Raw genomic sequence first — 15220 nt, forward strand, 5'->3', positions numbered from 1 at the left:
TATATGGTACGGCCTTTACAGTCATGTGTAAATCTTAGTGCCACCTTTTTTATTCTTTGTGTTTTTGTGTAGAAAACAATAAAAATCATCTGAGTGTAGCATGCACACAGACCCTGGAGGTGTAAGACTGGTGACTGTGCTAACCACTACACTGCCGTGCCACCACTTTAAAATTTAAGTTATCTTTATTTTTTGTGTTCAGTGTGACCTTTGGTAAAGTGCAATACTGTATACAAGTCCAGAATAACTAGCAAATGCAAATGCAATGTAATCATCTATCATGCCAGCTATAGAGTTCTATCATTGTTTTGTACTATTAATTTTTTTATTGTATTTTCTTAGTTTTGGAATCATCCAAAAACCATAGTTAGCTAGCTAAAGGTAAAAGCATGACCTCTGACCTGTGATGGGACACTCTTGGGAGGCTCGATGCGGATCGTGGGGTCCCATTCTCCTGGAGGAAGAACAGTCACTTGGTCTAAAAACTCATCGATGCCAGAAAGGAGATCGCCTCTGTCCCGGGCTTTATACGCCACATCGTGGAATATCTGAGATGCAGGAGATAAGCAGAAGCAATTACTGCACAAGAGCCACCGTCAGTATTTACTCGATATAAAATAACCTGAAACTCTAGCAGTTCTGGAATATAAGACATTTTCCAATCATCTTTATGTCCCTAACCCTTGTTATTAATTTATCCACTAGGGATTAGGTGGCACTGTTTTGAGTTTTATTACCAGACGCAGGTTACATCTACAAACTGAAGCAAAGTACAGAAACCAACAGGATATGGTTTATTTAATGAAAATTGTGATGTATGGATATGCAAGTTTCACGAATGATTTCGCAAGGGGTGAAACTGCTCTTTCTTACAGCCTTTAAAATATTTTATAATCATCTCCAAATGTTTATTTATTAATTAAAATTATCTTTGAAATTCCTACATAATTAAATGCCCAAGATGTCTAAAGAAGGCCTTTTATAGTTTGTTTATTTGCATTCCCATGGCCACCAGTTGCTATGAAAAGAAATCAAAATCATGCATTTGTCTGTTTCTATTTGCTAGCTCTCATATGTAATGTACTAGATCATATCTTATCTTCCATAACACTTTTATCACTGCTTTATCCTGCATTCAGGGTTGCAGGGGGTCTATCCCAGGAGACTTAGGGCACAAGGTGGGGCTATCGCAGGGCACAAGCACATGTTCATTTACACACTACAGGCTATCTGGTAGAAATCAATGAGCCTAATCTGCAGGTCTTTGGACTGTGTGAGGAAACTCATCAGGAAGAACATGCACACTCCGTGCACACACAGAGACGGGAATCGAGTCTAACCGGAAATCGAACCCAGACGCTGGAGGTTCAAGGCGACAATGCTAACCATTACACCAATGCACTGGATGCCCTGGATGTTTAACTTTAATCACCAGGGACCACCTGATACAATATTATCACTAGGTGTCAATTCAATTTGTATCACGATTTTATAAATATCCTCATTCAATATTATTTTTCTCTAATAATTTAGAGATCACCACCTGTAGGATTATAGAGATACTGCAAGATTTGACAGTTTCAAATGCAAACATATACATATACATACACACTACCGCTCAAAAGTTTGGGATCACTTGCATATTTCTTTGTTTTTGTTTAGTGATTTATTTTCTACATTCTACAACAATACTAAGGATTTCAAAACTATAAAATAACACATATGAAATTAGGTAATTACGTAACAACAACAAAAACAACAGTTACTGTAGTTGTTATTTTAAGACACAGAGGTCAGCCTTTCTGTAATAGTTCTTGCAAGAACAGTATTGTCAAGTGCATTTGCAAAATCTGTCAAGCACCATAATGAAACTGGCTCTCATGAAGGCCATCCCAGGAGGGCGAGACCAAAACCTACCTCTGCCGCAGACGGGAAGTTCATTTAGAGTTATCAGCCTGAAAAATGACCAATTAACAGCCCCTCAGATTAGAGGCATTATGAAGTCTTTACAGAGCAAAAGTAGCAGAAACATCTCACCATTAACTGTTCAAAGGAGATTAATGCATTTTTTAGACGCCTTCAGCCTTTACAATGTAGAAAGAAATAAAAATCAGGAACCATCATGGAGTTAGAAAGTGACCCCAAACTTTTGAATGGTAGTGTATATATATATATAAATAAATAAAAATATTTGGGAGTCAGGGTGGCGATGAATTAAATGCCCTATAGGAGAATGACAATACGTAACCAAATCAATTTTATCTTTATCTTTATTTTTTAGCTATTACTACAGTACCATTTTATTTAAAAAAAAAATCATTGCTCAAACACACTGCTCCACACTGTTTAAAGGTACATTAATTTCTTTCTGCTTCTACACATTACTAATATGGCAAGTGTGATGACTGATGCTTTGTATAATGAAATTTTAAGTTCTAAATACCATCTCCGCTTCGATTACTGTCTGGCATCCATTTATTAATCTAATTGTACAAATCATGGCATGATTTCATTTAGCACTCTGTGTTTACACGCTCCTCCTGAGATTCATTACTCTGTCTTATACAAACACACATCCCAGAGGGGTATTGACTATCAGCCAGTTTACTTTCTAAGTTGAGCCAGACCACACACTTGTAAATCAATATCATACCATACACTTTATTTTTTCGGAGATTAACTTGTTTTTCAGTCTATTCATAATTTACACTTTATAACATTTGGTTAAAGTCCATCACCAACCCCCACTGATGTGACATTTTAAGAGCATCTCCACCTTGCTTGCCTTTAGACCTGCACTTGTGCTGTATTTTAGATTTGAATGTACTTGTAATGCTGCCCAAATTGCTAGTTATTTTAACAGCCTGTCTTTTTAAATGTACAAAAAGTGACCCTCAAGGATTGTGCTGTTTTGTGTAGTCGTTATGTTATAATTCGATTATTATTGATTTCATTTCAGCAGGTCCTTGAGGATGATCCCAGGAATCTGTGCTCCTTTCATTACCTCTGTATAACTTACTTATGTTCCATTAGTGGACAGTTTACCTCGTCTGTCATTAGAGTGGCCATGGAGCGTCCGATCTCATGGTACTGAGGACCTTTTCCATATGGCCCTAATAATAGAAACAGGAACCTGACCCATACACACACAAACACAAACATAAAATCATATGAGAACAGTTATACTGGGTAGTAAAAAAAACTACAAATGAAGTGTGTACACTGTTACACAGTATATTACAGTGCTGCTGAATGGTCTATTCTCAGTGGTCAGAAGGTGTTGATTCTTTTCTTTATTTTATTCATTTTCGCACTTTATTGTTTTTATAAAACAGCTCCTTTATATATATATTCTGAACAAAGTGATCAGAATATCTTTCTTTTTTTTTTTTTATTATATTCTGATTTAAAAAAAAAATTTTAATCAGAATATCTGGTTTCTCAGTACGTTTTTTAGTTGCAATTTGTTTTGTCTTAGAATTAACTTCATGAGTGTAAAATTTTGTTTTAGTATTTGTCCTTTTCAGTAATAACTATTTTAATATTTTAAGTAAAGTTGAATGTTAAAATTTTACATTTTAAATCGCTATTTTTGTAAAATGTTCTAAATATACAGTGGAACTTTGGATTACAGGCATAAATCGTTCTGGAAGGGGCTCGTATTTCAACACACATGTAAATCAAAGCAAATTGTCCCCATAAGAAATAATATAAACTCAGCTAAAAATAAAAGTAAAATAAAATAAAAAATAATATTAATAAAAATAATTAACACAAAATATAAAGTAAAAAAATTAAACAAATTAACCTTAACTTTAACAAAAGTTTATTAAAAAAAATAAATCCCAACAGATAAGTGTTTCCGTTTATGTGCGATTGTTTTATCGGAAAAATTAGCAGGTAACATCACTAATGACACTCGCGTGAGCGCATACTAACAGAATCACTGTTGTAAAGTAAAAAAAAATAAAAATTAACTTGCACTTTACCTATGAAAAGAATCGTGACAAAGCAGTGTTTCCGTGTAGAGCATAAAGTGTGTGTGAAGCCAAGAGGAGGAGGGGGTAGGGGGGTGTAAACCAGAGAGTGTGGGTGTGAAGGGGCACGGTGTCAAATTATGCGCGCACACACACATAACGACAGGCTGATACAGAAAGGGAGAAAATCTTTAACCTCGTATGAGACTTTCTTTTGCTTTACACGCGCGCACACGTGTGTTATAATAAACAGTACACGTAAGCTGTACACAAGCGCTTACAAACACAAAATAAAAAAATTAAATATGTTTTACGCACACACACATGGTCACAGTGTTATAGTAAAGAGTACACGCGTGCACTAATGTTTATTATACCAGTGAAAGACGAGCACTAAGACCAAGCAGAGGAGACGAATACCCACAATTCCGCAGCGCAAGAGAAAGAAAATCGCAAGACGCGTTACTCGATAGGCGAGGTTCCAGTGTATATACATTTATATATTTTACCTTTTTTCAGTGTTCATTAAGTATAATATTTAAATATTATAACTTATATAATATAACAATATTGTGATTTCTCCAAAACTGTAAAATTATCAAGTTTTGACATTTCTTTGTGGAATGCTTAATTAACAAATAATTTTAGCTAAAAAAAAATGTTCATGTAAAAATTGTGGAATTCAATGTTGAAACCACTAAAATCTGTATTTTATAAAATAGTTTTTTGCTTTATAATATTTTCTAATTAGTTTTCCGTGATAGAGCTAGTCAAGTAAATTATACCAGGAAAAAACTTTTCCTAATATTCTAATGTTTCAGCATTAAAATGCAATTACAAAAGGATAAAAATATGAAGCTAAGGATTAAGATGAAACATTGAATAGGAGAAATAAAACACTAATACTTGGAATGCATCCAACTTTGTGTGGTAACATTACCTTCGTATTATATTAAAAAGCAATACACCACAAAGTCATTGATTATTTTATATCAAAGCACAGCAACAGTGTTTTATTCTATACTTTGCTAACACATCGACATAATCACTTTCTCAATAATACATAGTGCAGTTGAGCCTGGATGACTTGGATTAATGTGTTGTAAATCTATTTTGTGAATTATTCTACATTTTATCACATCTATTAACCTCTCAGGTGTATGTTTAAACTATACATGTTTGTGTTACCTGGTTGGCACGGGCACTTCGGTGAGTCCTGTGAGCAGTACAGCAGGCGAGAGACGAACAAAAGCTATGATCGGTTTCTCCAAGAAATCCACTTCACCTACCAGCACGTTCGAGGCCTCCGCCCCTGGAGGAATCTTCTTCATGAAGTTCATGTCCACCTATGTGAAGGAAAAATAAGAAAGCGCATAAAAAACTGATGACTAATGACCATCAATTAAAGCTTTCACTCTCATACATGTTTATTTATTACATAAAAATCACCACTTGAACTCTCATATGGATATACAGTACAGCATACAGTATATACAGTATGACATTATAATCTTATAGCCCCAACTTATATTGTATGATAGTGTATCATTATAATCATTTCATCATTTATTGGATAATTTTATTATTCTGTCTTCATATAAAGATTCCTACAAACTGTGGCATTACACTGACAACTATACAAGCAGCACCAATGTTACAGTATGAAGGATATTTATTTTTACCATTCTGTACTTAATAAAATATTTACACAGAAATTGCGAAATTATGATAAAGCATTGCACACTTTTAGGAAATTGCAAATGGTGGTCGTATTAAATTGAAGTAGTACAGACATAAAAGTAATTTCATGGTAAATTTTGTAACAGTACACTTTTCTGATTGCTGTGATTATTATGATATTTTTTATAATTACAAACTGACTGTAAGCAGCTGGTATGATATTAAAATGTGTTTAAAAAGTTGTTCAATGATCGATTTTTATTATTATCACTTTTTCCCATGTGCAGTGTCCATGTATTTTAAATTAGATTTTTAGAATCCATAAATGTAGCATTTGATTTTAAAATACAGGGTTTTTTTTACATTTTAAGATTTTTTTTTGCTTTTAAATGTTAAATATTTTATAAATATATTAACTAAAAAATATAATTTAAAAAATGTTAAAAACTGAAAGTTTGCACTAAAATAATGCATCATGATGCACCTCATAAGCACCAAAACAACATTATACACACAAAAAAAAACTTTGATAAAGATTGTGTACAGCTACATTACAATTGATACACAGGTATGTATATAATATAACACACATTAGCTGAAAATGTGTTTAATATAACATGGCACCTGTGAATCCTTCCTCTTGTAGCTGTCTCTATCATTTTTCCTTAATTTCCCAAAGTGCATTTATAGATGACAGACTTCACTTGATTAAAGAACAGAGAATCAAGGAGTCAAGGAGACCTCAATTACTGTAATTCACTCAGAGAATTTCAAAATCCATCAGGATCAAGATACAGAGCGGTGTGTATGAAGGATTTTTCATAATTCAATTCAATTTTAAAATACATTTTATTTGTACAGTATAGCGCTTTTGTCACAAAGCAGCTTGACATAATCAAATTTACAACGGTACCTTATTCCTACTGCCTTTTTTGACAAAAGGCAACGTTTTTGATGGTTGTTCTGTATGTTTTAAACTACCGGGTTTAGACTAACCAACTGCAGTGCCTTGTCAGATTTCAGGAGAGAGACGACACTCTTCTACACTTTTACAAAGGATAAAAACAATACTAAGAAATCATAAGTGAAAGTATAGATAACATGTCAAAAACAAGCACTCAAGTTAAAGTTGGAATTGAAATAACACCATGCTTTTATGTGAAAAAACTTTTTCTTTCATCGATAAATGTAGACAAGAGGCTTTTGAGATTTGTAAGGTCTAACTTTAATGAAAAGTCTAAGACTCGAGGTATACCTTTCACTAATGCTCCACAAAATAGGTTCATCGTAACATTAAGTACAGTAACAGATTAATTTCTCAGGTGTGTTCTCCTCCCCTGCCTTTCAGACAAGTATGTTGAGTCGGTAAAATCGCCTGAATAAATCACCTTATAGTAAATAACACAGTGTGGGTCCACAAAAAGAGATCTTATAATGAGTTAAGCGATGTTTACGTGGTGGAAAATTCCAGAGAATACACACAGTGTGGTCTTGTCTAGGACAATAAACAGCAACCAAATAACAAGACATAAAACACCACTGTGTGTACATTTACCTACAAGCTGGTGGAGGAATATTTGGTACAGATACTGTAGGAATATTTGGTTTATGCCCACTATTATTTAGTTTTTTTCATTATTTATTTGATTAATTTTTTAATTTTTATTATTCTGTAAATAAATGAGCCAAAAGATTTTTCTTTTTGCTTACTGGGGATGAGATTAAGGCTAGCATAACATTAATTAGCTGCCTGAGTAACTTTCAGGTAAAGGTTCTGACAGCAAGACAGTCATGTGTGTGTGAGTATTATTAGTTATCCTCCTGTATTATCCCAATTAGAAGTGTTTCTAATGGTGACATTTCCCATCAAGACTGAAACCATGAACTGTTTTTAGCAGTTGATGTTTTTTACAATAACACTGCCGTTTTGTATTTGTAAATGTTTTGGATGATTTACGAGGGTGAGTCAGAAATTATCCGCATTCTTATTTTAAGTAACTTCAAGAAATGACAAATGCATAATTTTTTAACATACTGTAGCGTTTTACCGCCGGAAAAGATGTTGGAGAGACAAGTGAGCTTAATTGCTACCCAATGCAATGGCTGGGAGTACTTTATTTTACACACAGCAGCACATTCACACGAGCATCAATGAACATCCAATTGAGCCTTAGCATGAACCAGAGCACATTCAACAGGTCACACACAGTCTAACACACAAACCTGGCCTAAGCCACTAACCCAAACACCCTTTCCCAACAGGGTGAACACATTGAAAACCCCCCGCAATGCATGATGGTAGTCAGCCGCCGCTCCGCCCACGCCACACTGCCCCCACCCTAGCCGTGATCGTCCCCGGTCACCATGACTCTCTCAGTCTTTGAGGCGTGAAGGCGGTCGGCGCTGGCGCCGGGGTCCTTGTGTGGAGGAGGGAGGAGCGCAAACATTGTCCTGAGGTGGTCCGACCTCCGAGTTCGATGTTTCGCCGGCGTGTGTCCACGCCCATACGCTCCATAGGCACCCCCACCAGAAAGTCCTGCAGCATTGCTCGCAAGAGCTGGGTGGGGCCCTTCTTTGCCTCGGCATCAGCGCGAAACCTCGGAGACTTGCTTGTTGCCTAGCCGTGACGCCCTGTTCACCTACCAAGCGCCCCCGAGCTGCGGGAGATCGCTCGGCTCTTTCGCCATGATGTTCCACCATTACAGGTTCTGCTCGCTCCGCCTCGCGTAACGCTTCAGAAAGGAAAGCTGTTGCCACTAACCTGATGTGCTCGCAGAGCCGCGGCGGTTGGAGTCCTCGGAGAAATGCGCGATGAGCTAGCTCTTCCTGCTTATCTGGCTTGAACTCTGGATAGCCCCGGCGCTGGAAACCTCTAAAGTCCATGGCGATCGCCCCCAGTGGCTCAGAAGCGTGCTGCCTATGAACCACCAGCTCCTCGCGTCAGCCTCCTTACGGTCACCCGCGCCAAACTGGAAGTGGAGTGACTCCCGTAGCTTTGCCCAGTCCTTCCGCTCATCGGCCCAAAGGTCTTCCAGCGCCCGGAGCGCGTCGCCCTTCAGCGAGAGTGCTACTCTGACGGCGGTTTCCACTGGGGACCAGCCCGCAAAGTTGTCGGCTAGCTCCATTTGGCCAAAGACCGCAGCTGTAGCTCGCATCACCACTGACGGAGCTGTGGCTTGCTCCAGCGCTGAGACTCTTGATGAGTCCGTTCCGAGTGCCAGAATCTTCATTTCATCGCTCCGCTGTGATCGCCCTGGTTTGCTGGCGCTGGTCCCATCAGGAAGATGCTTTTTCTCCTTCCCTAATTGCTCCATTACTCAGCAGCCTGCTTGGATCTTTTGTAGGTCCTCTATAGTGCGCTCCAACACATTACTCTCTATCCCACTTCTGACACCAATGTAGCATTTTACCACTGGGAAAGGATGTTGTCTAACACACAAACCTGGCCAAAGCCACTAACCCAAATACCCTTCCCCAACAGGGTGAACACATTGAAAACCCCCCGCAATGCATGATGGTAGTCAGCCGCCGCTCCGCCCACGCCACAATACAGTACTTTTCAACGCACTTTGTCCCTCTGTCAACAAGATTTCGTATTCCCTAATTAAAAAATGTTTTAGGCCGAGTCACGAATGCACCGCTGTCTTCACTTTGTCATCATAAGTAAACCTGAAAATCCCGGAAAACTGTAAGCATTGATAAATTTTCCAGCTCTTTCTCAGTCAGCAATGGAGGATGTTTCCTTCCATACTCTGCCATTTACTCTTAGACTTGTAGTGATAAATCCATGGTTCATCACCAGTTATGATTCTTTTTAGGAAACTTACACCTTCCTTTAAGGAACTGTACACATTTTCTTTGCAAACATCCAAACGCTTCTGTTTATGCTTTTCCATTAGTTGTTTCAGCACCAGGTACACCCTCACAAGCGGGCCATATATCTTTGCTTGCTCCACAATTACAATTAAACTGATGTAAGACGTTCACGCCTGCACAGCAGTGACTGGAGAGACAGTAGCCTTGAACCGAAAACACTGATAAGACAGTGTGGCCAAGAGAAGGTAACCAAAGTGCACATAATTTTTGACTCACCCTCTTAGTTTTAGTTTTACTATTACTCTGCCTTATTACTGCTCATATAAAATAATTAAAAACTATATTTTAGCTGCTAACTTATGTTTGCTGTCCCAGTTGCTTAGCAACAGCATTGTTACAACTTTAACCCTTGTCAAATAACAAGGGTTTAATATTGCCATATAGTGTGAGTGTTAGGGGTGTGTGGGGGGGTGTACGGGTCATCTTACCTTGCTAAGATCTACAGTGCTGCCATCTTTGCTATTAGCTGACTTGACTGACCTGCCTGCATCCACAGAATTAGAGAAAGAAGAAGCAGACGCCAACGTACCTGAGAGAGAGGCAAAACATATAATAAAACTACAAGTAAAGAAAAAAAAACAAAAAAAGAGATGAAAAGAAGAAGAAAACTTGCTTTGCAAGGCAGCAAACACGCACGCACAAGCAGATGCGAAGCACCACTTGATCTTTCTTTAAGTGGCCACATCTGTGATTTCCTCCCAAAATAGTATTATTAAATATTCAGGTGTGAGTCATAAAACTAACACTGAATACATTTGATACTGCAGCAGTCTCGATAGCAAAACCCCAATGATAGAAGTGTTTTTAAACCCAAACATAATTCACCATTGTCTTCAGGTCATGGATGGTTGTGTTATATGGTTGATAGTTGCAATTTTTCCCTGACAGTAGTATGAATGATTTACACTGTTACACTAGATTGCATTTTGTAAGCTGCTACGGTCTCAAGTAACCCTACACGAGTGGTGTTCAAGTCAAACCAGGACCTTTAACAGGCAGTATAACAGAAAACCGTTATGAGAGTAAAAAAAACCCTTTATATTTCAATATAATCCACTAATGCACTAGTGCACTTATCCCAGGGTTTCACTAATGCTTGGATACCTTCAAGGTAGAAAGTTTTCTCAGTACAATAGAGCAATGATCACTGGCCTCCCAGGAACTTCTTTAGTGGCCCAAATATGTGGAAATGGCTTGGATCGAGGTCAGGACTGTACGGGGGATGGGGAAACAAGTCCTATTCGAGTTCCTGTGATGTGCAAGTGATGGTGGTGATTGATTGTGAGTTCAGTTCCTGACAGATGCGTCTCCGATGTGATCCATCGATTCTTACAATCAGGTAGTCTACTCACTAAATGTTCACATAGTGGGCTCCAAGCCATCTTGGCCGGAATCGTTATTCACTGCCTTACGGCCTTTTGCAGCATTCTAATGTTTTATGTGATCAAGAGTTTCATCACTGTATGATGCATAAAGTCTTCTAGGCCTTTGTTCTAGAGAAATCCCACAACAAGTCCCGATTTGGATTGAACACCCCTTGTACTTGAAACACCATCCCTGTCGAAAAAATCCAGCTTTGTCTCACCAGCCGCCGAAGCACAAGCCGAGCTGGCAAAACTGGCAGACCATCTTTGCCAGCTAAGATAACACAGCTTAATCAAGTATTACGGGAGCTGAAACAATTACAGTTCAGACTACTAGGAGTACTAGATAAGATTGACAAACCAGCAAACTGTCCACATATTGAAAACCCAAAACAAAAATCCCCATCACATCCTCTTCTTGGTGTCACACAAAAAGCGAATATCATGGTACACTGGTACCTCATATAAAATCTGCTGTTCGCCCTTTAGAAATCTACTCATTGACTTTATCATACTCATGCTGGAAGAGTGTAAGGGGTGTCCATGGGCACCTGATCAGGTTGACACTCCTCAGTCAGCAATATGGTTCTAGGGACAGTTTATCCAGAGCAGAACACATGCCAGAGATGCTAACATGCCTTTATTCAGAGATTAACTGAACAATGTACAATAACTAAGTACAGACATTGCCACCATCCCTTACCAAGAATATTTCCCTTAGGAACACATATACAGTACATGCATATTTCTAATGCATGCTAACAAACATGAAGGGCATTAGAACATGCTTTTTTTATGCAAAATATTTGGAATAGCTAAGGCTAGAACTTTCATGCCCACAGCCGTGAACAGTTTGTCTTAAACACTCCTGGGAGCACAGGCACTGAGAAGAGCTGAGAAGGGCATAAATAAAGTATACCAGTGAGAAACTGTCTGTGCAGTCTTAAAATAATGTTGATGGGAAAGTTTACTGCATAACCAAACAAACACAATAAGGCATGTGGGCACCCACACAAATATACACACACAGCAGGGTACAGATCAGAACTGGGTCAGAGCTGAAGTTTTGCAAATTGACGACTGTGTTTTTGGAGCCATTACATGAACATTTATACAAAGATTAAGGATAATGGCAAGATGCCAGAAGATAAAGCTGTACAGCTTGGATGGATGGATGGATGGATAGATAGATAAAGAAAGGAGAGAATGCATGTTTTGAGGCATATGTAAAATAAGTCAAAAGAAATAATAAAAATGACAAATGGAGATGGAGAACAATTTGTGATGCAGTCATGCAAACTCAAATGAGCGGAACAAAAAGGTGAGAATGATAGAACATCTGATGTAAAGATGAATGGATGAGTAACTGCATCTCTGTTCATGCTATCACTCACGCAAATACTTGTCTTCATCAGCTCTGAGATCCAGAACGTCTTCCTCTGACTCATCTTCCTCTTCTGGTGGAGACACCACAACCTCAGGGATTTCCAGATGCACTTGTGGAGCTCCGTCAGATGGGTGTAAGTGTCGAGAAGATGGTGGGGTGCTCTGTGGGGTGGGGACAGGGCTGGGTGAGGTACCATGGCCGGGACTAGGGAGGAGGTGATTAAGGAGCATGGACACTCGCGACTCGCTCCTTTGGGACAGGTTGGAAATGGAACCTCCCAGTTTCAAAAGAGAGTTACGGGATGCTGACAAACCATCACCTAGCAGGAGAAAAGAGGACGGGGAGGAAAGAGGGGGGCTGGTTTAAAAGGAAAGGGGCATCCTGGGAAGTCATAAGGGATGCAGAGGCATGCAGTAGGGATATGAGGACATGTTCAAGTGCTTGTCAGTGTATGGGAAACAGGAAGGAGATGAAAAAAAAGAAAGCAGAACTTCAAGATATCCAGAATGACTCATTTGGGGATGGAAAAAATGCCATGCAGAAAAAAGAACAAAAATTTGCTCTTAAAGTCACCAGCTATGCAAGAGATTCCAGTGATTAACAAATTAGGGTTAATGTTTTTGTAAAAAAAAAGTGTCTAATACTGATATTAGAAGAAAAATCTAGATTAAAGCACATCATGCCATAACAACAACCATAGTGCATTATAGAACCATACTCTGCAACGAGAAAGTCCACATTTTTCAGTATTAAGTACTTGCTCAAGATGAATATCACACTCCAATAAACTGGCAAAAAGTTTAGTGCAAGCGAAGAGCAGATATCAGCATAGAGCAGCCCTATCCGCACCAAGCACAACCAACTACTCACTGATTAACGCCCGAGTGGTAATGCTATTTTACTCCAAATAATCACAATCTAGCCCCAAACAGCCCGGTTTGTCTTTACTAATGGTGATGAAAAATAAAAGATAGCATCAGCAAAACACATAAATGAAAGAATTCTCTCAGGGCAAAACAAAGAAATGGGGGGATGCATGAGTCCTGAAACCACCAAATCGCAAAAAGTGCAATAATCAATATTGTTTTTAGGGTATTTATCTAATCTTTCCAGTCGATTTATGTCTATTGACATATATCAATTGATTTATATCATAATTCTTTTTTTTTATTTTTTTATGTAGCAGTATTGTTTTGCAGGCAATCTGATAACAAACCTAATCACTACAATACACATACCATTATACAATTTAAGGAAACAAACATAATGTGCATCAGAGCTCCCTGAACAGTACCAGATCAATGAACACTGTATTATTATTATTATTATTATTATTATTATTTTGTGAACCATTGAGCCCTTGTGCCCTGTGTCTTAAAAGACAGCACACCTATCAGGATGTCACCTAACATACTGAAAAATGTGTTGAACTTAACCTGATTGGCCACTCAATTGAGGTATTCTATGTTAAAACTAATTACTAGTTAACTATCCACTAGATTATGCTGTCTTTGAATAATATCCCCTTTTTAATTGTTTCATACCATACAATGAAAAAAGTGGATCTGTTGCTATACCACACAAAATGTTAGCATTTTATGTGACTTTAATATAATTTTTGTTAATTTCTTTAGTATTCGAAAATAAATCGCTACTTATACCATGAAGTGGCATCTTAACCATTTGGAAGAGACTTATACTGGGGTCTGTTAAAAAAAATTAAATTAACATTGACTATTATTGTTATTGTCAAAAGGAAATAAAAAAATGTTAAAAGGATCCACTTATTATAATTTTTTTTTGGTATATGTTAAAGGGATAAATATGGCCAGTCAGAAGAATGCATTGATTTGCATGACAATTCCTTTTAATTAAATTCCCTGAACAAAACATAACAGAGTCACTTGGCTTTCCTTTAATTTGTTACCACATTGAAATATGTGGGCCTTTATTGGACACAGTACATACTCAGTACGTAGGAGGAATACGAATCTCAGAATTTATGATTGTTTGTTTTTTTTTGCTTTATACAGTAAGTCTACGTCTCCAGAACCCCAGGACAAATCTTTCCGAAGAGAAATAAGATGTCGTAAAGCCGTAAAGACCTACAGTATATAACTCCTGGCTGGCTCACCAATTGACTTGACCCTCTTAAAGGATGGTGTTGCTCCCTGTACAGTGAACACTCCATGCAATGCTATGTTGTTTAGTTTTGTCCCTTTTTTTTGTCACTTTCACACTTTGTTTATGTTTTAATCCTGTCTTTGCCCTATCCAGTTATTGATTTCTTACCCTATTGTGTATACCTGTTCTGAGTTTAGTTCTTGAATACATTCTCTATTTGTACCCTTCTCTTTCATTCTCTCAACTAAGTAGTTTTGCACTTGCTTGCACTTTCCTGTGTGATTGTTTGGCAGGAAAGCGTCTAGTGGTAACAAAAAAAGTGTCAGAACTCAGCATTTAAGGTATATACAGTACATATAGTAGATACATGAATATGATCTGAATGTGAGTCACATGGTCACATATGGGGTATCAGATGTCAGCAACACATACATTAAAATAGTCTTAAAAGAGTTTTAAGCAGTTTTATTTACCGTGAATGTATCCTGAGCTAACTGTAGAAAATTCTAAATGTCTTGTAACACAGTACAAATTATCCTGCAAATCTAAGTGTGTAGTGTGTGGAGCTGTGCGGAGAAAGCCCTCACCACTGCGCGCCAGTAACAGCGGCTCAGAGTGTTTCTTGCCTATATCAGCGAGCGAGCGCACAGACAGCGGGAAGCGGTTACTTAGCTTCCTCTCGTTCTGGTGGTGATGCCGTTTCAGGACGGCCTCTCGCACCTTCTGCCTTAATGACTCGTCCAGCTGCCCCGATGCCACCATGCTGTCTATCACCATGTCTGAACACAGGAAGATCGAAATGTAAGAGATTA

At 38.1% G+C, this 15220-nt stretch overlaps 1 protein-coding gene across 3 annotated transcripts in view; it reads right to left on the reverse strand.

Moving 5' to 3' along the window:
* The window catches only part of LOC128544931 (sodium bicarbonate cotransporter 3-like), a 50667-nt gene that overhangs the window by 20019 nt on the left and 15428 nt on the right, over positions 1–15220 (reverse strand). For 2 of the 3 annotated variants that reach the window (XM_053515254.1, XM_053515247.1), the window contains exons 6-11: positions 14996–15187; positions 12292–12603; positions 9962–10062; positions 5166–5323; positions 3046–3133; positions 402–548 (exon numbers count right to left, since the gene is read on the reverse strand). In XM_053515254.1, the coding sequence (XP_053371229.1) occupies positions 402–548; positions 3046–3133; positions 5166–5323; positions 9962–10062; positions 12292–12603; positions 14996–15187 (998 nt within the window). The remainder of the gene's footprint in view (positions 1–401; positions 549–3045; positions 3134–5165; positions 5324–9961; positions 10063–12291; positions 12604–14995; positions 15188–15220) is intronic. The other variant, XM_053515259.1, reaches the window with a different exon arrangement.

Source organism: Clarias gariepinus, chromosome 2 (assembly GCF_024256425.1).
Source record: "Clarias gariepinus isolate MV-2021 ecotype Netherlands chromosome 2, CGAR_prim_01v2, whole genome shotgun sequence".
In the NCBI taxonomy this organism is placed as follows: domain Eukaryota; kingdom Metazoa; phylum Chordata; class Actinopteri; order Siluriformes; family Clariidae; genus Clarias; species Clarias gariepinus.